The sequence below is a fragment of the Girardinichthys multiradiatus genome, chromosome Y (assembly GCF_021462225.1).
Source record: "Girardinichthys multiradiatus isolate DD_20200921_A chromosome Y, DD_fGirMul_XY1, whole genome shotgun sequence".
In the NCBI taxonomy this organism is placed as follows: domain Eukaryota; kingdom Metazoa; phylum Chordata; class Actinopteri; order Cyprinodontiformes; family Goodeidae; genus Girardinichthys; species Girardinichthys multiradiatus.
This window is the reverse complement of record NC_061818.1, coordinates 10,538,790-10,561,891: the sequence shown is the minus strand read 5'-3', so window position 1 is coordinate 10,561,891 and position 23,102 is coordinate 10,538,790. Positions and strand designations below refer to the sequence as shown.

The window sequence follows — 23,102 nt, the reverse complement described above, 5'->3', positions numbered from 1 at the left end:
TACTTTTGTAAGCCACTCTATTTCTGAAAGGGTAAATGCTTTACTGAGATATTTAGTGTAGTTCCAAAAAACAGCCACTGCTGAACCTCCAGCTGTCAAACTAAATGGAAGCATCTCTTTCCTATATAAAAAGTCATCTCCGATGTAGCACTGGAGCAGATCTGTCATTGGTGTGAGTGGGCTTCAGCTTCACTGTAGCAAATGGATTGGTACCCCTGTGAAATACAAGGGAGGAAGGAGAGAAGAAGCAGGGAGAGAGAGAGAAAAAGACAAATGGGATATGTGAAAAGTGGGCGGACCTAAAATAATGTTTAGGAATCTGGGGGTACGGGTCACAACCAGTGATAAGAGCGGCACATTTCAAACATCATTAAGTGAACTGTTCATCTGAAGTCATGTTGACAGTCACTGGTCCTAAACGTTTATAACTGAAACTGTTTCAGTGTGAAACCCTAATGGAAGAGAAGTCATTCTGTGCCATTAAGATCAGTTTCCCCATCTGTTGTTCTCAGATTTAATGGGTTCATGATATAATGGTATTATGAATGGCATTCATTTTAATAGCTTTCCTCCACTTTCAGAGCGCGGCTGCGGCTATTATTCTTACCTTGGGAAGAGTACGTTCTGCCACGTCTCTAAGGATGAATTCTGCAGAAAGATGTTAGAGAGGACAGAGGTTAGTAAGGGGCCAACCAGAAACACCATCGTTGACATGCACTAATGGAGACTTAGCTGCCATCCAGCAGTTCTGCTTTTAATCTGTCCTCCTACAAGTTGTCCACTGATGTGAACAACGCTGCTGCACACACACTCACATACACGCACACTTCGCTTTGTGTTCAAATGGCACAAATTTGCTAATTTGTGCTATAGAAATGGAAACTGGGAGCATGCAGAAGCAAATGACCACAGACATTTCTGGGTTTATTTTGTAATTAGCATTCTCGGCTTGGGATTTTTTTCGGGAAAGGAATATAAAGGCGTTGATAACTTTCTGCTAAATTTACTAATTTGATTGTGCATTTACAGTTAATTAAACTTTGAAACAGTTATGTTCATAATATTTGACTCTGCATGCTTGAGACATAAGTAATAAGGATATTCAGATATTCCCATTTCTATGTCTGAATAGCTGCAAAAATAAAAGGTACACCATGACACATCGGCATCCAAACAGTAGCAACAGAATTGCAAATCACATGATCAGCAGCTGGAGCTCCCTCCCTGCGTCCACCAGAAAGAAGGCTGAGGTGCCATTGAGAACAGCACTCTGCCACAGTGCCCCTGCTGGACAGATGGGCAAATACATCTACAGTACAGGTAAAGAACCTCATCAAGGCTATCATTTGTCACTATGAGAGGTGGGATTTACAGCTTTTAAAGCGAGCCATATCTTGTGGATCATTTTAAAAAGGTCAAAAGGCTGGTTAATTTTATATTATCTATTTTTTTTTAAAGCCAATCAGGGGTGACATATTTTACTACTGAGGATCAAGGTAATTTGGGAGTTTCCACCTTAGAACTGAGCAAGGTGGACCTGGCTGCATGCAGTGACAAGCAGTTCATTGCAGAAGACCCCTCAATGGCTGACTGTGGCTGGGCTCTCCTGACAATAGTTAGGGGAAAGGTTACAGAGTGCTGAGAAGGCTCTGACTCTTGGTCCAGACTTGGACAAGTTTTAAAGGAATATTCCCCCATTACCCAGACGAGTTATGGGCCAGAAGGGTTCTAAAGAATTACCTCCTCCCCAAGGAAAAACATTTGATTTTAGGGTGAAAAATATGGATCAAAAAGCACAGAGTGCATCAATTAATGGGTTAAAGATTTAAATTTTCCTGCAAGGGGTTCGTTTGGTCGAGTTTACATATTGTTTAAGTTATTCATTTCAATCCGTTGTCCAGCTTGTCTTTACTTTCCTTTATCATGCCAGTGCAATGTACCTTTTAATGTTTTTTGTCATAATGTAAAGCACTTTGAATTGTCTTGTACCTGAAATGTGCTATACAAATAAACTTGCCTTGCTTTACTAATAATATAAATCACAGAGATGAATGATGAGTTTTGGATAAGTTATTTTGTCTTCGCTTTCTTTTTGTTTGCTCACAAGCCATTTTATACAAATGAAGTGTACCCCACTGTCCCCCTGAGACCACTGCTTATAAGTCACTTACATAAAGGCAGAGTAAACAGCTCAAATGACATGGTGCAATATTTGCACATCACATCCCCCCTGTACATTTACTTCACTGTGCTCTACACCTTGTGCCTGTTCTCTTTCCCACTCAATATAGTTGCAAATAGGGAGCTAGTGTGTGCATCTGTACAATTAAAAGAACAGCTTTCAACTGCGACTTAGTTCCCACGGTTTGTGTTCAGTGTGTCAATGGATTTGGTTCCTTTGTGAGCTTGACGGCTCTACTTTCTAGATGTTCCTCTTGTAGATCACTGTTGCCCCTGCTGAGGTTTCACTAATATTGAAAGACAACCTCCCCCAGAACTCTCAACACATACAGTAAGATGCGTAAAGAAACCTTAAAATAAATGTATTATTCTTTGAAGTAACATAATAAGTAAAATAAAAAGTAAAACTAAAAAGCTAAGTAAATCTCTCATTTAAGAACATTTATTTCATTGGGAAAAAAATCTGCCTTAAACTTGTAATTGTCTTTCTTTATTTTTATTTTTTTAACCTAATCAGCAGTGCCTTACTTATTGGCAACCATTGACATTTAAATACATGTAACTAAAACATTTTAAGTTTTTATGAAGAGTTTATGTTTATAAGTTATTCAGACTCTGTATGAACTTTAGTCATATATTATTTCTGGGTTGCCTGGGGTTGACCCAGGCTTATTGTCTTAGACTGAAAATGATCACAAGTAAAACTAAACTCGCCTAAACTTCCCTGCGCCTATAATATGGTCAAAGTTTGCGAAACTCTCATTGGAACCATATGCGTTAGTCAACTCTGGGTCAACTTGCTCCTTGCCCAGTTCATGTCCCCATTTTGTAACTACACATTGCAATATTGCCGCTTCCTACTTCCATTTGTGCTCGCAAAGAAACCATTTCTCATATACAGTTAAACTATATATATTTAAATCAATGCATATCTGTTTATTTGCATTTGTATTTATGCATTTTGATTAATTTTCAATGAAAGTAAATAGGTATTTAAATGTAGTAATTTCCTTTAAATTAAAATTGTTGTATGGGAACTATGTATTCCACCCAATTTCCATTTGTTTTGGTCTTTATCCCCATTTGGGCCAGTTAATTTTTTACAAAGTATAAGAGAATATGACCGTGTATTAAAACCCTCCTGCTAGCAGTTATATAACGAAATCATGAAAGCACATTTCCTCACAGTGAAGTTTAGTAGATGATTAAAAACGGTTTTAACCTGTTAGCCATTAAACTGAGTGCAAAATGTCTCCCTGGCAGATATAAAAAGAACCAAGGTCTGTACGAAATGTCCCGCAGAGCACAGCACCATTTTGTACCTAATAAAACTGAGTACAACACATCCGAAACTGTGAAGGTTATGAAACGACGGCATGACCAGAACCCACTTTGTTCAGATATTGGCAAAATTAGTAAATGGACTGAATTCATATAGTGAATTCATGCTAACCACGAACACACTTACACTACACCATTTTCATATATTCATACACTGATACCGGAAGCCTGTCGTAGCTGGGGGTTAAGTGCCTTGCCCAAGGGTAGATCTACATTTTGTAGCAGAGAAAGCTGTAATTGAAAATTTTAAATTTTGCGTTGCAAGATGACTACTCCTTCCATTGAACCACAGGCGAAGATTGAGCTTCTCCTCAAAAACACTCCAGGTGGGTTTAACGTAAAACAAAGACTAAATATATGAGAAAGTACCTCATGGCCATTGTAAATTACAGTGGAGGATCTGTGATGCTGGTTGGTTAATGACATTTTAAAATTCAGCTCTGCACAGACCTCAGTAAAATTCATGGTTAGTCGTCCTAAAAGTGTTTCCTTTGGTAGGTTCTGGCTTAAATTTTCACTTTTTTATTGTGGATTGTTTTCTGACTAAGACAGCATTTCTGTCAGTTTGATCGCATGGCTCGCCATTTGTTTACTTACGCTTGAGGATTGTGTTAGTAGTGGAGGTGGAGGAGGTGGGGCTCCGCCTTTGCTGCTGCTAGGGGTCTTGCTGCTGGGTCTTGGCTGGTCAAACACATTACTCATGGCAATGCTGCTTCTGCTACTGCTAGCTCCCGGTTGGTCCAGCAAGTTGCTCATGCTGCTGCTCCTCAGGAGACCAGAGTTACTGGATGTAGGCGAGAGAAATCCAGTTCAGCAGTTTTGCTCATGTAAGACATAAAATCTTCCTCATTTAATGCTTACTAACCCTTGTGCTTAATGATTTTCTTTAGTTTATACATCTTAAACATAAGATCAAGAACAAATTGTGACAGAGGGCTTTAGATTTGAATTGTATGATATTTACTTCATAGATAGGTGACAAAGTACAGAAAAAAAGTGTTTCCTCATAGCTTAACAGTTCTGTGTGGGTTTCCTCACAGCTATGGGTCACCCAAATATCTATAGTTAATTTTATCATTCCAGGCTCAAGTTTCAAACTGACCCTCTTTTAAAGCCATTAGCCCCAAATATAACAGGAACAGCCTTGGAGCAACTGAAAACAATTAGTTTTTTTTATTTCAGTCAAACTCTGGGCAGCAAGTTTAATGTTTTATTTTCTCACTTCATCCAGATGTAATTATTAATGAAGTTTTCATTGATAGATCAATATGTTATGATTAGGTACTGCTGCAAGTCTTTCGGGGTATATTCTACCAGCTTTGCACGTCTAGAAACGTCAAAAGTCGCTCGTTTTTCATTGCAAAATAGAACAACACTTCCCACAAGTTTTTAGGGGATTTTACCATGCATGCCTGGATGTTAAGAACAGGCTTCTGACTTGCAACAGTACTCCAGAGTCCAGAGAAATGGAGAATATAGGAGACTGTTGTCACATGTTGTACACAACCTGTTTTAAGCAGAATCTCCTGTGACTGATTCCTTATTATGCTGTAGAAGTTTATATAAGTTTTTCCTGAAGATTTGCACAATGAGCTTATTTTATCCATTTCAGCTGCTCTGCAAACTATGGGTTTAGCTAAAGGATGCAAGAAAATGCTGGTAAATTTGTACTAGAACACCTGAACTGTATTTCCAACTAGTCACATTCATCATAATTGATGGAAAGTATAAAATAAAGAAGCTTAAATGCTGAAACTGTATCAAAAGTTGCTTTGTTTGTAAAAGTTAGCAAAAATGTTACTGCAGCTTTTTAAAATTTGTATTTTATTTTTGCCAATAACTAATTTTTGTTTGCTTTTCACTTAAATTGTATAGCATGTACATTATATTGCCAAAGCTATTTGCTTGTCTGCCATCACATACATATAACATTTAACCTTTTTTTCATAGAATCTAATATGATGTTCACCCGTCACCAATATCACTATAATAGACTTAACACATATAGGAAGGCTTTCTTCAAGGTTTAGAAGTGTGTTTATGGGAATTTCCAAAATTATCCAAAATATCTTGGTATGCTGATGAATTAGGAGTTCTTTCTTACACTGGATCTAAAGGACTGAAAACGACACCAGACAGTAATCCCTAAAATTTACACCTGACTCAAAGCAGTTTTTTATTGTTTCATATTTTTACTCCCCTTCCAAATTGACATTTCAGGAGTAAGTTCACTATATTCTTATAAAATCTTGGAAAAATAAAAATAACTGACATCTCACGAAATAATTTATGTATTTTTTGTATGAAGTGATTTTGAATATTTTAAACTTGTAGGGTGTGTATATCACTAGGTCCATTTACCGGGAACTCTGGAACATTAGAGGCTCATCAAATTCTTCCACATAAGAGGCTGGAAACCATCCCTGACTGAAAACAAAGAAAACAGAGAGAAAAGATCATATCAGATGGATCAGATGGTGAGTGTTAATGTCAGTGTTAGATGTGTCTCTGCTTCATCACACCTGAATCTGATAATTAGTTTATTAGCATGACTCTGAAGAACTTGACTGTATACTGAGGAGGTATTTGATTCAGGTATGTTGAACCAGGGACACATCTAAAAGTTGCAGGACACAGGCCCTCTAGGACTAGAGGTTTACACCCCTTTTACACCCATTCAAACCCAAACACACAGTTACAGTCCCTTACTATGAACTGTTTTCAGCGTATCCATAGAGCCAGCCGTTCTTGGGTTGCTGGACTAGAACAGTGATGATTTGTCCCCTGGAGAAGGGCAGTAAGGTAGGATTGGAGCCAGTGGGCTGGTGAGCCACCCTGGCCCTCATGGACACACCTCCTCCGCCACCTCGAGAGCGATAAACGCTTCCCGCTGGAGAAGGTGCTGGAGGAGCAATACATACAATACATACACACAATACACACAAAAAACAATTAGTTGAAGCACAAATCTAGCTGATAAACAGCAGGAATTTATACATCAGAAGATGCGAATGACTTAACTTCATTTTAAATTTTTGTTAGAATTTGCATGATAGAGTTCTAATTTATTGTTATTCCTAACTACTTGCATTATGATTTTGAGCAGACTGCTAAATCTACATGTTAATTGCCTTTGTTTCAGCAGCAGGTGATGCAGATAATTTGATTATGCTCAACAAGGTGCCATTTGTTTCTCTCCAGTGAACACCAGCTTGGCAGCGTCAGACTGCAGTCCTGCTGTTTGCAGCATTTCAGAAGGGCAGAAAGTTAACTATATTAGAGGGGAGGAATGGGGGGTATTTATTATTGCTGAGATTATTTATTGTCAGTTGTTGATTCATCATTACTGGGTCTATTTTTTACTTTAGATAAGAAAGCTAAATGATTAGACAGATGTTCTGCAGGAATGGTACAAATGAGGATGTGGTATGCAAAACCATGAGGATAAAAAAGGGGAAATAAAAGACTGAAATAATTATGAACAATCAGATAAACTGGAATTCATCAAGAGTGCTGGGTGCAAGTCATTTAGAGCTGAAATGAACACTGACAGAATCATAAAGAGGTTAAATAATATTAACCTTTTGAAGAGGTTTAATTGCAAAATCTCTTTTGTTGTAACCAATATATTTTAACATAGACCCACTCACCCCTTGATGGTATCTTGCCAAGGGACATCTCCTCTCTGATCTGTCTGATGTCCTCCGCCCTCATTCCTCCCTGTAAACAAGTAATTATGCATAAGTCTAGCACTAGAAATCAGAAATCAGAAATCAGAAAAGCTTTATTGCCAAGTACTATTTGATGCGTTTGTCAATTCAATGGCCCCATAGCTACACAAAGCCGTTCTCTCATTCCTTATTGCGGAAAAACAAGCCACAGTGTCTTGCAAAACTAATAAAATCATATCGTGTCAAATTCCAACCACAATTATAAAAGTATTAGGGATTTTATGTGGTACACTAATTGTAAAATGGAAGGAAAATAATATTCCAATTCAACATTTATGTGCAGTAATTATACCATGATTATCAAAACTTGTTTTCTGTTTTGCAGCTGCAGGCTTAATCCTCTTCTGAAGGCTCTATCTAATTACATTACAGACCATCCACAAGTGGGCGCCCTTGCAACTGAATAATCCTTGCTGAAATTTAATTATTTTTCATGTGGAAACTGGTGCCTTCGAGTAAATGAAATAATTGCAAATAATATGTAGTTATACCTTCATGGGTTTTATTTTATTTAATATTTGTTTTAGAAATTTAGACACAAACACAATATGTAACATGATGTAAATTTGAATTGCTTTTTGGGTTCCAAAGATTAATTGAGTGCAGATCGGCTCTATTCACTCACACCAAAAACATGACTTGCTAATATCTCAGTATTTTTGGTGTAAAGGATTGAAGGCTTTTTGTCAACCCTGGCTGCAGCTCTACATAAATAATTCACAGACTCAACAACTTGTTTCTCAGTCAGTTGTTGACACTCTTGACCTTACAATGTTCTCCACAGAAGCAGGTCGCTTGACCTCTGGTCGTCTGGTGGCCCCGACCTCCTCTGTCCACATATCAGCTTTGTGCAGGAGAGTTCCTCCTGTCTGCCTCATGAAAAAGAAAAGTGTGAAAAGTGATCATCAGCATGGGAAGTGCAGCGCTTCTTCTCCTTCAGGTGCTAATCAATATGCACTGCAGGCAACATTTAATGACACTCCTGATAAACTTCCTTAATAAACTCATCCTTCGTTGCAGCAATGGGGCCTCTTTTTCTTAGAATCTGCTCTTTTGAAATGCTCATGATGTCAGGCACTCTAACAAAGTTACCAGGGCATGAGGAGCTTCTCCACAAATTCAGCCTCTTACACCAGACCCATTTGTAGTGATTGTTGCCGAAAAACTCAATCTTAGTCTGATTACAGTTAAGCTCTCAGTAGAGATTAGCAAACTCTACATGTTCACATTTGTTTTGTTAGGACAAAAAAGTAATTTTTCTGGCATTAATCCCAAATATGGGCATATAGATGACAGGTAATGGTTGTTATGGAGACTTATGACCCTTTTGCATGGGCTCTACTTTGGCCAGCTCCACTCTACTCAGCCCGTTTCGCAATCGTTTTTATTACTATCCTTTGCGGACCTGATGGGTTTTTTTGGTACCTGTTCAGCAGGAGGTCCTGTTGGGGTTGAGCAGGGCTGAAATGTGACATAAACTGATTGCTGTTCACTGATGAGAAAGTGTTCGCCAAGGTAGCAGAGAGAATAAAAAATATTGAGGCCAGACAATGGGCAGAGTGGGTCAAAACAAAAGTGGTGGTGGTTGAAAATCATGGATGGCATTTATGGCCATCGTAATCTGAGTCGTGGAGGAGAGGGGGGCCTGGATTCTGCATCCTCATCGATGGAGGACATGATCTGCGATGATGAGGGTTTCATTTACATTGTGTGGGACACAAAGCTGTACCTCCAGCCATCAATGGAAACACAATAGGTTTAATGCCTAGTAGAGGGGGTTCGAGCGGAGTGGAACTATGCAGTGCTGGAAACGTAAATGGAAAAGAGGAATTGGTGACCCAAGGATGAAATTCTTAGCAGTTCTCTAACAGGGAACTTCTAGACCTGCTTTTTCCTTTCCTTGCCACCTTGCTCACAGCGCATGGCGGCAAGGTAAATGTAGGTTCTTGTCGAACTAATATAAATGGGACTGTTGGGCCCTGTTGGGTCTTTTTATACAACAAGTAAACCAAAAATCATTTATTACTAAATTAACATTTCTAGAAACTTTGATCAGGCTAAAAAAAGGAAAGTATAAATAAAAATATAAATGATGTAAAAAAAAAAAAGGATTTAATTCTAAACATTCTTAACATTTGCTTCTCTGCTGCTCATACAAGCTAGAATTAGCAGTGTAGCACAGCTACCTTCTACTGTAATTAAGAAAAGAAGCAGTTCAAAACTTATATAAAGAATTGCATTAAAACGTGTGCTATAGTTTATGATCCATTCATTGAATTTTGGTATGAAGCAGCCATTTAGGCAGACAGTTAAGGTGTTTAGAGTGTGTTTAGTAGTTTTCAATATTGATGTTGCCAAGAGCACTGCTGTAATGTAGCCAATTAGTAACCACCAAGATAACAGTAATGAATAATATGCTGCCAGCGTTTGAACATTGGTTACATCATCAATAAGAGGAAGTATCACATTGCTCTTGACACACTAATGATGTATTGTCTGGTTGTCTTTAGTTTGTAGAATGTCAATGCATCTGAGATTTGTTCTCTGTTATTCATGTTTAAACAATGTAGTCCACAGAACATGCATTCAACCATGAATTCTGCACTCTAAAAGAAAATCCTGAGGACAACGTCCATCAGTTGGTCACCTCAAGCTCCAGTGCACCTGGCTTATGCGGCTTATGCAAAAGGACAATAATCCAATGAACCTCAGCAAGTCCCCTTCTTAATGGTTAAGAACAAATATATATAAAGAGTGGCCTAGTTAAGATCAAAATTATGAAAACTTCCTAACAATTTTTTTTATCAGATTTTACAGCTTTAGAAGTTTTCCAAGTGGCAAAACATAGTCATTAACATGAGTATGTTCACGTGTCGGCAAAGGGTTTGTATTGTGTGACTGTGGTCACATGAGGGCAGCATCTGGACATCTTATTCCCTGTAATCAGTTGTTTCATTTACAAGCTATAGGTTTTTTCTAAGGTGTCATGTTTTACTGCAGTCCCACATTTTGCATTGTGTATAGGCTGCTGTATGTGTGCAGAGAGTTAAATAACCTCATGTCTAAGGTAATTTGATGTCATGCTCCATGACTGGTGCAGTTCAAATACGCTTTATGAGAGCCCCGTCGTAAATTAAAAAACAGTAAGTAATAAAAGGATAAGTATAAATATTCTGACTGTATTATTGTATGTTATGTGTGGTATTTGAAAGACTACTTCTTTTAGGCGCTTAAGAGTTCCCAGTGATTGCACAGAGTTCAAACACACAACCTGTTAATATGGAATCCCTCCTGTGGAAACTGTGATGCTGCTATAATGGGATTGATTCTTGGGAATCAAACAGGGAAATGTACACACAAAGACCATTAAAGTCTCACATCATCTTCTCTTGTTAATAATGGTTCTATTTTAAGGAGTCGTTGTCTAACTGACATTTGTTACTCATCCACATGGCAGATAAGAGCAGATAAGTTACTGTGAGCAGTAAAATTCAGGCTTGGTGACGTCATCTGTATACCTTGTTCATAAATTGACCAATGGACTGCATGAGGCCACAGTGTTTCTCAGCCAGGAAGCGGTACCGCCTCTCCTCCTCCTCCAAAGCCTCACGGTGGCTCTCCCTCACAAACTGAACATACTCACTAGAGTCCTAAGGATACACAGAATAGACGGAGCAGATATACAGCAAACTGAACTGCAGTGCAGACATAACATAAAACATTTCCCTCCACGATGAAAAAGAAAAAAAAAAAAACATACCTGGCCAGTTCCTCCCCTCCTCTGCCTCTTCAAAGCTGCTACCTGGTTATGGACCTCAGTCTCATACTTTACTCTGCTGTCCTGTGGGACAGTTCAGATCAGATCCCTGTTAATTTGTCCTAGTTCAAGCCCTGTCCGAGATCAAAATGAGCAATCTGATATAAAGTTCTGGTCAGATGTTTACATGTGCTCATTATTTCCACAATCTCATCTTATTGTTTGACTTTTAATGAATAATTTGAAATAGTTTTTCTGATAAGAAAACATGCAATTCAGTGAATTTAAAAAAAATTGAGTGTCCACTTTTAAATGTATGATAAATATTCTCATCCACTTAGGGTCAAAGCTATACATACAGATTCACATATACACAATCGCCCCCACTAATAGTTGGAAAAGATTGCCAGCAGCAAGTTACAGGGAAACCACAGCCAACCACAAGATAGTGCTATAATTCTGGCTGAATATTTGACCACACATTTTGGCAGACCTGGTTGGTAAATTGGTTGGTTTCCATCCTTTAAAGCAGTGATTCGTAACCAGGGGTCCTCAATCCCCTAGTGGTACGTGAGCACATTGCAGGGGGTATGTGGAAACATTTAATATTTTATTTCCAAGGTGACAGGTACATATCACCAGTCAGTAGGGGTAATTCTTGGATGTGTGACACAGATGAACCCAAATTTTGTTTTGATTGCAGCACGGCTAACTATCCTACTCCTGGTACATATGGCGAAGATACAAGTAGACAAAATAGCCCAAGTGTTTCATGCTCTGACCCTGACACGCAGCCAAAGTCCAGTCACCACAGAATAAAAGCTTTTGACTGGCTTGGCTGTTCGAGGTGAAATAATCCTCCTGGCTTTAAAAGACAGAGCTTGGTAAATAAATACATACAAGATGGAAAGAGACAAAAACAGATGAAAGATGTGATAAAGAGAGAGACAGAAAGATGGAGAAATAAGAAAGAATGGAGAAACAATTATAGAGAAAAAAGATATAGAAATGATATATAAATAAAGCAGGTGGAAGATTAACAAAGAACATTTTAGAATGACAACATCTTAGAAATTATATATATATATATATATATATATATATATATATATATATATATATATATATATATATATATCCTAGGGAAACACTGGTGGGGGTTTCCTGTGGTATTGCAAAATGGCTCAGGGGGAACACAAGTCAAAAAAGGTTGGTAATGACTGCTTTAAAGTATGGCCCATACATTTCCGAAACATTTCATGTCAGGACAATTCCAGGAGGATTAAGTTAGCCTGCTTCATAGATTTAAGCAACAGTTTTGATGTGTGTCTTGGGGCTTTGTCTGGCTGAAACGCCCAACTATCACCAATTCTTTTATTTTCTGACCCAGAGTGTAATATCTAGATAAGAAGATATTAGTTATATAAGAGACAAGTCAACCCAAGTGAGAACCATTATCCAGAGAGAAAATAAAAGATTGGTGAACCTTCCCCTGGAGAAATGACCTCCATGGGAGAGTTCCAAAGCAAAAACCCACTGCAAACCAAAAGATTACAAAGACTCAACTTACATTTGCTAAAAAATCCTTCCCAAGACTTTTGGGAAAATATGTTGTGGACTTTTTTAATCCATCTGGCATAAAACTGATGTAGCATTTCAGAAAAAGCACATTACACTGTCAGTTAAACAGTGGTCTGGGACTTTGTTATTTTTGGACTTAGACAACTTCCTGTAACTGACTGAACCATGAATTCTGCTCTCTAGCAAAGAAATGCTGTGGAAGAATGTCTGGCCATCTGTCATCTGTTTATGACCTTTTATTATATTTTTGTTCTACCTCCAAATGTCTAGGAAAGAATTTTGGTGTGGCCTAGTCAAAGTCCAGATATAGATCAGATTAGGATTGTGTGTCATGACCTTAATAAACTCCTCCACCATTGGTAAATCCAAACAATTCTGCAATGGAGAGTTGGTCAGAATTCCTCCACAGTGATTTAAAACACTCGTCAGTTTCCACAAACAGGGCATTTGTTCCCTCAAGAGTGAGACACCCAGTTTTTGGTTTAGGGGGCAATTACTCTTTCACAGCCCTTTATTTGGGTACAGTGACATAAATAATTCTTTGGAGGATAAAAGGAGAGACTTTTGAATTTTGGAAGTCTATACTAACCTTTAAGCCTGGTGTGGCAGTATCACACTGTGTGGCTTCTTTTGCTCATTAACTGAACAAAACAGGGTGAAATAATGATATCACTGGACTACCTGTATATTTCTCACCTTAAACCAACACCGATTGGAACTGGTTTTGAAAAAGTTAACTAACATTAAGCTTCTGAAATGGCTCCAGCCTTTACCCTTTTGAAAATATATGGATTGTGCTTAAAAGTCTGGTCAGTGCTAGGAAACAAACCAATTTAATTAGGTTTTACCACTTCTCATAAAAAGAATCGGCTCAATGGAACATGTTTATTTGCAGTAACAAGGAAAGTTTTTTTTCTTATTAGAAGCATAAAGTAAGAAGTTTTAAAAGAAGTACGGTGGAACATCTAGTAAAAATCATGCCAGATGCCTGCAGATGTTGCTGTGCAAAGTGTGTGGTTTCTCTGCAACTTGCCGATGACTTGTTCCCTCTTTGTGGATTAAAGAAACTCCACAATCAATCTAAACAATTGCAACCAGATATTATTTAAAAATATTCTAGAAGTTGCTTGTTGTATAATCATCCCTGAAATGAGATGGGATGTAAACTCCTGATCAAAGATCATGTCAAAGATATTTTGTGTGAGGTAGGCTTTGTTGACACAGTAATACAATACAAATAGCTTTTTGTAGGACTATTTAAAATACATGTGAATCCTCCATGAATCTTTCTCACTTTCTGTGACTTATTTTATTGTTCACCCATAAAAACATGCCCTTATGTTACATTTACTTATTATGATGACATTATAGGTCTTTTCTCAACTCTCACTCACTGAAATGTAGTCCATGTCCAGCTGAATGTTGTCGCTCATCACCTGCAGGACATCCAAACTGAACTTGTGGAACTGTAAAGAGAGAAATTGGGTTTACATTGCTGTAAACACAAACTGGCTACTGACTGGTAATCTGATCAGCATTGACATCATTTACCACTCTTTCCATCTCTAAGGTGAGTCTCTGTTGGTTCTCAGAGATCTGAATCAGGACATCTCCTTAAAGATAACAATACAAGTTAAGAAAATCATATTCATTCGTGGATCCTTACCCTACGGGGTTAAAATAAATATGAAGTCAGTGGCAGAGCCAAATAAACAGAATCAATTCACTATAAACTCGATAGGGTAGTAAAAGAAGCCACCGCCAACAACAGATTACACTAATAAATCAGTAAAAAGTATTTTTATGTATGGTGTTTTTTTTGGGCCCAGCCGTGTGACTTGTTTGAGGAACATGTTTTGTTCTATTGGCAGGATGTGGTTATTGTTTGCCTTTGCAATAGTCTATTAGATCTTGGCTTAATCTAATTAGCTTCATTAGGGCCTTGTTGTACGTTGTTTTGAATTTAGTCCTATTTGGACATCCATATCAGTGCTTAGGGTGTGACTAAAGTATTGCTGAGTGTAGTGACTAAATATAACAGAAAGCAGTCACATTTAAAACCAGCTGCAACCTGGAATTGCATTAAAACTCATTCCCATTTTAGGCTTTTTTTTACATACGGACTGAAAAACAAAGCACCCAGAAGAAATGGTCTGATTAAGATGTATTTTGGTAGACTCCAAGATTAGCAACATTTAGTTTGTTAGTAGTTGGAATATCTAAATATGGCATCAGAGATGGTGTAAATTTTGGCATCAGGAAAGGAGTGAAAGACTGCTCCCTCTAAGATGTATGTGTTTTCATGGTTAAGCAGGTGAATCAAGGCCTTACGTCATTAGGTTTGATGCAAAGAGTCCGGTACAGTGGTGCACAGCACTATGCCATTCTAGAGCAGGGGAGACATGTTCTCTGGAGACATGTTCTCTGTCTGGGTTTGACAGCTGCCAGCAAAATAGCCCTTGCCTAACTGCACTGTGACAAGTGTGGAATTTGATGCAGAGTGTGGAACTGCTTTTCAGGATTTTTTGGCTCGGCCCCTTAGCTCCAGTGAAAGCAGCTCCTAATGCAGAGCTGCTTTCACTCTCCCAACTTTGTGGCAAAGGTGGGGGATGTTACCTTCATGTGTCCCCATGAGTGTTCACTAGTGCATGAATGAGTGAGTTTGGTGTGGAAGACCTTAACTAGCCTAAACAGAGAGCTGATCTTAACTCTATAGAACACATTTCAGAGTTGGATTAGAGTGTCAACTGTAAGATGGGCCTTGTCGTCCAACATCAGTCCCTGACCTCACAAATGCTCTTCTAGAAGAATGAGCAAAAATTCCCACAAACACACTTCTAAACTTGGAGAAAGCTTTTCGAAAAGAGCTAAAGCTGGTACAGTGGCAAAGGTAGGGCCGACATTATAAATTCTGTAGATTAAGAAAGTCACTCAAGTTCATACTTGTGTGAAGGCAACTGCTTTTGGCACTTCAGTGAGTCTTGTTACCACATGGAGTGAGCAGGATGATACAAAAAAAAATTCTTCAAAGCAAAGCGCGGCTGCTTGGGGTCAGTGTGTCTCCATAACAACCATTTATTTTAAGGCTTTTGCACAAATCTTTACTAGGGGTGCCAGTAATGACGGGGGACACTGGGATTGACAGTCCTAATCTGATTTATTAATGCAGTCACTGTTTGTTTGCTATTTCTTTCTCCTGTGGACACCAAAGTGTTGCTCTACACAGCTAATGATGGACACAATCAAGCCCAGGCATCTGTCATGACTTTGTTTGCATTTTGAAATGATTCCCACTGATAATGGAAGATTGGCTCCCTTTATCTGTTCTTTCATAGTACCTTCAAAAAAAGCTAATGTTGGGATTCATTACCTCAGTATAAGGACTACACAATCGCCCTCTATGCCAGCTTTTTAACCTGGCATTGCGCTGTCATAATGCCTTTAGGTTACGTGTGCGGAGAACTGCCTGTCATCATCTATAATTTTTGTTGGATATGGCCATCAGACTCATTGCAATCCACATGAAAGTACGCTTAAACTTACATTATCACCAAGCCGAGCTTTGAACTAGCAGCGTGAAGGAAATCTGAGTGAACAGCATGACCTAAGCACTGACTGTTAAATAATGTGGAATAAAGTCTCAGAATATGTTTTCACACACGCCCAAGAATATCCTAGCAACACACATTACAGAGTCACTGTCATGTTTGCAGAGGAGCAATTAAACGCCGCCTGAGGTTAAACTTTGATCTCCATGACACGGAAGAGACTGCGTTTAATAAATTATTATGAGGACAAACTGAACACATCCTGGTCAGCTGAGCTTGTCTAAACCAAATGTGCCTGACCGTGTTTTCTGACATACCCAGGGAGCGGGAGGACATGGAGTAGAAAGCCTTTTCTCCAATCTTTGAAAGTGCATTGAAGTAGGCATCGCTGCTTACAGTAAGAGCTGAAACAAACAAAAAGAATTCATGCTTTCAAAGTTACATCCTTCATGCAGACAAATGTACATTTATAAAAGCACCTTACAGAACATGTTCACACCCATTGAATTTTATAGCATTTTTTCATTTTGAAACACAAACGTGTGTGTATTTTATTTGTATTTTATTTGACTACCAACGTAAGGTAGTGCGCAATTGTAGGTGGGATGAAAGAAGTCATTTTGGTTTTTTTAAAATAAAAAACTGAAAAGTGTGCCATGTATTTATATCCATCCCCCTTTTTCTTATACCCCTAGTTAAAATCTACTCATCTAATTAGTAAAAACACCCTACTTGTGTGTAATTTAATCTCATGATAGATCCAGCTGTTCTATGCAGGCATCAGAGGTTTGTTAGAGAACATCAGTGAACAAACAGGAGAATGCAGACCAAGAAACACAGCAGACAGGTCAGGGTGGGGTGGAGGTTTTAAAGCAGGGTTAGGTTATGAAAAAATATCCCAAGTTTTGAACATCTAACAACTGTTAAGTCTATCATCTGAATGTTAAAATAGCACAACAATAAACCTACCAAGACAATGCTGTCGATATAAACTGACAGCCCTGGCAAGGAAAGGATAAATCAAACAAGCAGTTAAGTGACTCTAGCACTTAAAGCAACTTTGGTGGAGCTGCAGAGATCCACAACTCAGGTGCAAGCATCTGTGGAGAGGACAATTATTAGTTGGGCACTCCACATATCAGGCCTTTATGGAAGAGCGGAAGAAGGAAAGGCGTTTACAACAAAAAAAAAAATTATTGAGGGGACAAAGCAAAAATGTGGAAGAAGATGGTCTGGTCAGGGGTGAGTAAGCTTTTTGGCCTTCGTGCAAAACAGTATTTGTGAAGGAAACCTAACACTCAATTTAAGCTGAATACATTACCACCATGGTGAACCATGCTGGGGGCATCATCATGGTGTGGAGCTACTGTTCTTTAGGAAATCTCGTCAGGACTAATAAATGAATTGAGCTAAATACAGGAAAAACCTGGAAGAAAATCTGTTAGAGAATACAAAAAACTTCAGACTGGGGGGCAGAGGTGAAATTCCAGCAGTATAAATACCCTAAAGAAATGTTGTGTTACAGTGGTCCAGTCAAAGACCAGACTCAAATTAAATTGAGAATCTTTTCAAGTAATTTGATGTTCACAGACACTTTCCATCCAAGCTGAATGAGACTGAGCCATTTTGCACTTTTCAAATTTCTATATTAGCAGGAAAACATGTGTATCATCTATCCGCTTCTCAATTTTACTCAATTATGTGTTGATCTGTCACATAAAATCCAAACAAAATACAATGAAGATTGTGATTGTGATGTTACAAAATGTAAGAAGTTCAGGGAATAAGAATATTTAAATAGTATACCACAGCAGAATGGTCTTGGTTGCCCATTCATAACTATGACTATGTGCTTTTTGAGTACAACACCCAAATCAAGGTGCAGCTAACACAGAATAATCAACAAATCTGACACTGATAAAAACTGCTATAATTGCCTGTACCATTTGTGTAACTTAAAGAGCTCAATAAATTGAATAAACAAGCTTCATTTGAATGAATGTTGAGGGAAAAGCTCATCAGCATAAGGTTACAGCCCAGCCCTGCACACAAAGGGGAAATTACAACTTTGCTGCAGGTGGCAAATAGGAGGTTAATCTATATTTAATGACTGTTGGGCTGCTGGTGGTGCCATTACTGAAAGCTTCTTGATGTAACATTTATAATCTTTTAATAAACTTATCAAAGATTCATCTGCATATGCTACATCTCACTTTTATTTACATGTTATGGCACATTAAATTAATGACTCTTTCTGTCGCAGTGTGGATAATTTTTATGTCAAATCCTAAATACTTCCATCAAAAAGATTTATCTCTGAGTGAGCAGGTAGAAGTAAAGAACATCAGCCTTCCTTCAGTCCATCCTACCTATCTTCTTTCTGTTTTTCTTTTTTATCTTCTTCGGTCTCTCTTCCCTTCCTACTTTCATTGCTTCCTTTCCTCCTTTATTCCCTCCATTTTTTTATTTCATCTGTTATTACTTCCTGTCTTTTTTTCTTCCTTTGGTTAATTTTTCTTTCATTTTCTTATTTTTCCCTTTCCTCCTTTATTTGTCTCCCCTTCTTTCATTTCCTTCCTTCCTCCCACCCTCATTTCTTTCTTCACTCCTACTTTTCTTAGTTACCTCCTTTCTCTTCCTCCCTCCTTCATTTGTGTCTGCCATGCTTCCTTTATTTCTTACCTTTGAAAGCATGGATGTAGCTGTTTCCCAGTGAAACCAATTTCTGTAGACTTGGGTTGAACTCGTCAGTCAAGTTCTGTTAGAAAAGCACAAACATGAATTCACTAAAAATGTAGCTAAATTTTGAAAGACAAACAAAAAAGAAAACTGAGAAAGTCAGGGCTCATCAAAAGAAGAATCAATAAAAGAATGTCTTTTATTCATTCAGTACGGATGCACACACATTTTCACTGACAGCTAAAGACTTTAAGTTGTTCTCAGGATAGAGGAACATATGTGCTTGGTAGAAAAATATATTAAATGGTTTAACTGAGCCAGTGCCCTCTAATTTTGGGGCACTGGCTAACACAAAGAGCTTTTACTCACCATGTAAATCCCCAAGGTGGAGCGGTGCAGCTGGTCACTATTAATTCCCGACATGTTTACATCTAGAATGTTACAGCAGTCAGTGAAAACCTTAAAGAATACCAGTAACCAATCGGTCAATTATCCAGTAAGAGTGAGCCAGGCTGTGGAAGAAAGGCAGGTCGAGTTGGATCGGACTAGACGTGGAGCTTAGGGGAGAAGGAAGCCTAGTGTGACAGAAACCAGTTCTGCCTAAGAAAGACAGGAGTAAATAATTAAACACTGCTAAACCATAAAACACATTGGCCCATACTGTGTGTGTGTGTGTGTGTGCATGTGTGTGTCGGGGGGGAGGGTGTGTGTGTGCATGTGTGAGTGACTCACTGTATGTTTTATTCAAGGCTTTAACAGAGAACTGTTTTCACAGTCATAAAGAAGTTAACATAAAGTTCATTTATCTTTTATTGTGGTATTTGATATCTTCAGTATCACTAAATAAAAATAGAGATGTCATTACTGAATAGTAGAGGTCTACTGAAGTCCATAAAGCATATCTATAATTCTTTGTTTGTTTCCGTAACTTAATAAATTTATCTAAACTTTGCTATGATAAAGTAATGGCACTGAAGATTGAAATTGGATTTCTTTATAGGGTTCAAATAAGAAACAGCAGAGAAACATGACCCACTACATAAACCCGCCTTAACCCTTTGTACTCCTTGGACTTTACATATTTAGTGACACTACAACTCCAAACTTCAATGCTTTTATTAGGACTTTATGTGGTAGACATAAAGTCTGATCTACAGTATTTTTAAGTCTGCCACAGCTTATCAGTTGGATTTACTAGGGCTCTTTTCTAGTCAAGACTAACACATGAAGCTCTGGTTGTATATTTGCTGTCGCTTACCTGCTTCAAGATTTTCTTGTAGGATTTTCCTGTACTCAACTTTAGCTATATCCCAACTCCCACCAGCTTCCTTGTCCCTAATCAAAAGAAATTCCATAAAAAAAACAAACAAACATGATACTGCCACCACCCTGGTTCACTGTAGGGATGGTGCAGAGGGGGGACAAAAACGGCTATTTTGTCCTGGGGCGAGAGCTCTACCTGCTGTCCACCTGCACCTGGTTCACCTGCCAACTGGCCCGTGTTGGCGTGTTCCGTTTTGGTCTCATCTGACCAGAGCACCTTCATCCACTTGTTAGCCGAGTCCCTTATATGACATGTGAGGCCTTTAAAAATGTCTTCTTGTGGTTTTCTTTCAAAAGTGGCTTTCTTCTTACTGCTCAGCTGTGGAGTAAAAATGTGTGCAATGTACAACAAAAAGTTGCCAAATCAACACCTAAGCTAAGGATCTCTGCAGATCTCTGCAGCTCCTTAAGAGTTACTCTTTCCCTTTAAAGATGATGATTGAACTTAGCTCTATGAGATGTTAAGAGCTTTGGATGTTGTTTAATAACTTACCCCTGCCTTAATTTTAATTTTTGTTTTTATTTCTACCTGGCCTACCTGCCTTAGTAATCGTGTTGCAGGATGTTCAATAAAGCTCTCAAAAAAACCTTAGTTTAGTGTTGTTAGTGTAAAGAGGGTTAAATAGAAAGCACACAATGCATTTTATATTTTTTGCTGCAAAAATAAAATGATGCAGATGTCCTTCCACAGATCTGCTCTATTGCCTGACTGCCATTTTTTTCCTCTCTCTCATTTTTGCCTGTATTAGTGAACTCCCGGTGAACCCACTGCAGAGTGAAGTTGATGCTGCATGGCTGATGTATTCCTTTTTCTACAAGCCTGGACTGAGTGCTAAAAGTGTGGTATGTTTCATCTGATATGTGTCAAAAAGAAAAAAAACAGGCAGGATGTGGGGTAGCGCTCTGACAATCTCTTTGGACAAACAAACATAGAATAAATACTGGAGAAGATAAATGCACACAGCAGGTGGCACTATAATCCAAAGGAAGACATGACCAGAACATTAAACAGGTACAGCAGGCTTGTTCATGCAATCTCTTTGTTCTTTTGGTTCTTTGAGTATAAACTGTAGCATGCAGACTAAGTATTGTCTGAAAAAAGAGAATCAGTGCTGCAGAGACATTGCTATGCATATTTTATTTATTTATTGGATCACCTGATACAGAAGCTAGCATGTCGAAGCAGCATCTTGCAGTTTTTCTATAGGCATTCAAATTCAATTCAATCAAAAATACTTTATGAATCCCAAAGGGAAATTAAACATCATAGTCATATATATTGATTATGCCAGTGTTTTTACCTTCCATTTACAAACGGCATTATGTAAGACAGGCACATACTTCCTAAATAAACAAAAACTCATAAAAGCTTTAAAGAACACAACTAATCAACATTAAATTTCCTACTGTCACACACTTTGATATTCTATATTACCACCAAATAACATAATTAACGATACTGTAATGTTTAGGTTTCATTTTGTGTTCTCTTCCCAACAAATTGTGATTAATTGTTTGTCTACTCTAATTTGATTATGACCATACTGTAACTATCAGTTGTAGAATAGTAACGATTCTCCCTGCTGCTAAGCCAAAGATGCCATTGGTGCCAGTGAGAGTATGTGTTGCATATAAATGGAGATTTAAAGATTGCTGTTTCTCATCAGTCAGTTTAATGATTATCCTCCCTTCTGCAGGTTACAGTCTCTTTCTCCACTTCTGCAATCTCGTGAAGCCAGGGAGCTTGTGTTCAGTCTCCTGCACATGTTGGATCTTATATGCCTTCTCCTGTGCCCATTTTAAATTACAGCTTTCAGCTCCTGTCACGATGAAAAGTCTCATCCTAAATCCCCCCTTGTTATGTGTATGAGATCTACAGCTCAACTTTAAACAAACTCGAGCACTTTTTCCCCCCATTGTCTGTTTTTCTGCTATCTTCATCACTGTTTCTTTTTAATCATGTCAGTTTGTCAGGAAAGCATGGTGAAATTAAACTTCCTAGTAATTTATCATGCTCTGACTATCATGCACACATTAAAATGTAGATTTATCAGTCTCTTCGTCTGTGCTGCTGTGAATCTGGAAATCTTGACACTGACCTATGGCTGTGTACCTTAAGCACCCTTTAATGTTTGGTAAATACTACAGCAACAAAGACCCTTCATAATCTGAGGTTTTCTGCCTCTTCCAGCAAAAGAACCTGGGAAACATTTTCACATTTTGTCAAGTTACAACTACAAACTTGAGTTAGTTTTACTGCTTTTTTATGGTAGAGCAAGTGGAAGGACAATTATGCACGATTTGCAACATTTTTCACACACAAAACAAAAATCAGAAAAATGCAGTGTGCATTTGTATTAAACCCAATTTGGACCAGCTTTTACTATAATTACAGAATCAGGAAGAACTTTAATGCCAAGTAGTGTTTCACAGGTATGAAGAATTTGCTTTGGTTGGAAAGTGGTACACATAGACAAACTAAAGGTGAAATAAATAAATTTGGAAATATGTAGTTGGGTAGGAATTTTATGAGAAAAATAGAGCACTGTGGCAAATATCAAAAATATACAACATACAATGACAGCAATATACAATTAAATGAAATAGTATTTACATGTGCTGAGATAGTCGTAGTATTTGCAAGGGGAAAGTGTCAGTGGGGGACCAGGGCTTTGTTAATGAGGCTAGCTGCAGACGGGAAGAAGCTGTTTTTGTGGCAAGAGGTTTTGGTCCTTATGGACCGCAGCCTCTTGCCAGAGGGTAGAGTCTGAAACAGTTTGTGTCCAGGGTGGGAGGGGTCTGCTGTAATCTTTCCTGCTCACCTCCGACTCCTGGAGGCCTGCAGTTCCTGAAGAGAAGGATGATTCCTGCCAATCACCCTCTATGCAAAGCAAATGATACACTGCAGCCTGCCCTTGTGCCTGATGATGGCAGCAGTGTACCAGATGGAGATGAAGGAGG

The 23,102-nt window shown here is 38.3% G+C and overlaps 1 protein-coding gene across 1 annotated transcript; it reads right to left on the bottom strand.

Annotated features, from left to right (window-relative positions):
• Positions 1 to 19,389, bottom strand: LOC124864579 (brain-specific angiogenesis inhibitor 1-associated protein 2-like protein 2). The gene is made up of 14 exons (XM_047359415.1): positions 19,188 to 19,389; positions 18,822 to 18,897; positions 16,457 to 16,543; positions 14,143 to 14,204; positions 13,986 to 14,057; positions 11,014 to 11,094; positions 10,772 to 10,903; positions 8,024 to 8,122; positions 7,173 to 7,242; positions 6,232 to 6,424; positions 5,884 to 5,949; positions 4,120 to 4,306; positions 608 to 648; positions 1 to 215 (listed from the first exon to the last, which is right to left on the bottom strand). Exons 1-14 carry the CDS (start codon positions 19,239 to 19,241, stop codon positions 134 to 136), a joined length of 1,302 nt encoding a protein of 433 aa, XP_047215371.1. The 5' UTR covers positions 19,242 to 19,389; the 3' UTR covers positions 1 to 133.
• Positions 19,390 to 23,102: the final 3,713 nt, after the last annotated feature.

Bases quoted from the DNA above. Each gene is read 5' to 3' on its own strand.
- LOC124864579 (XM_047359415.1), bottom strand. From the start codon at position 19,241: ATGTCGGGAATTAATAGTGACCAGCTGCACCGCTCCACCTTGGGGATT. The intron at 8,123-10,771 runs GTATACAGATGA...TTCATGAGGCAG, and splicing joins TTGGTCAATTTATGAACAAG to ACAGGAGGAACTCTCCTGCA. The intron at 649-4,119 runs GTAAGTAAACAA...ATCTTTCTGCAG, and splicing joins TACTAACACAATCCTCAAGC to AATTCATCCTTAGAGACGTG.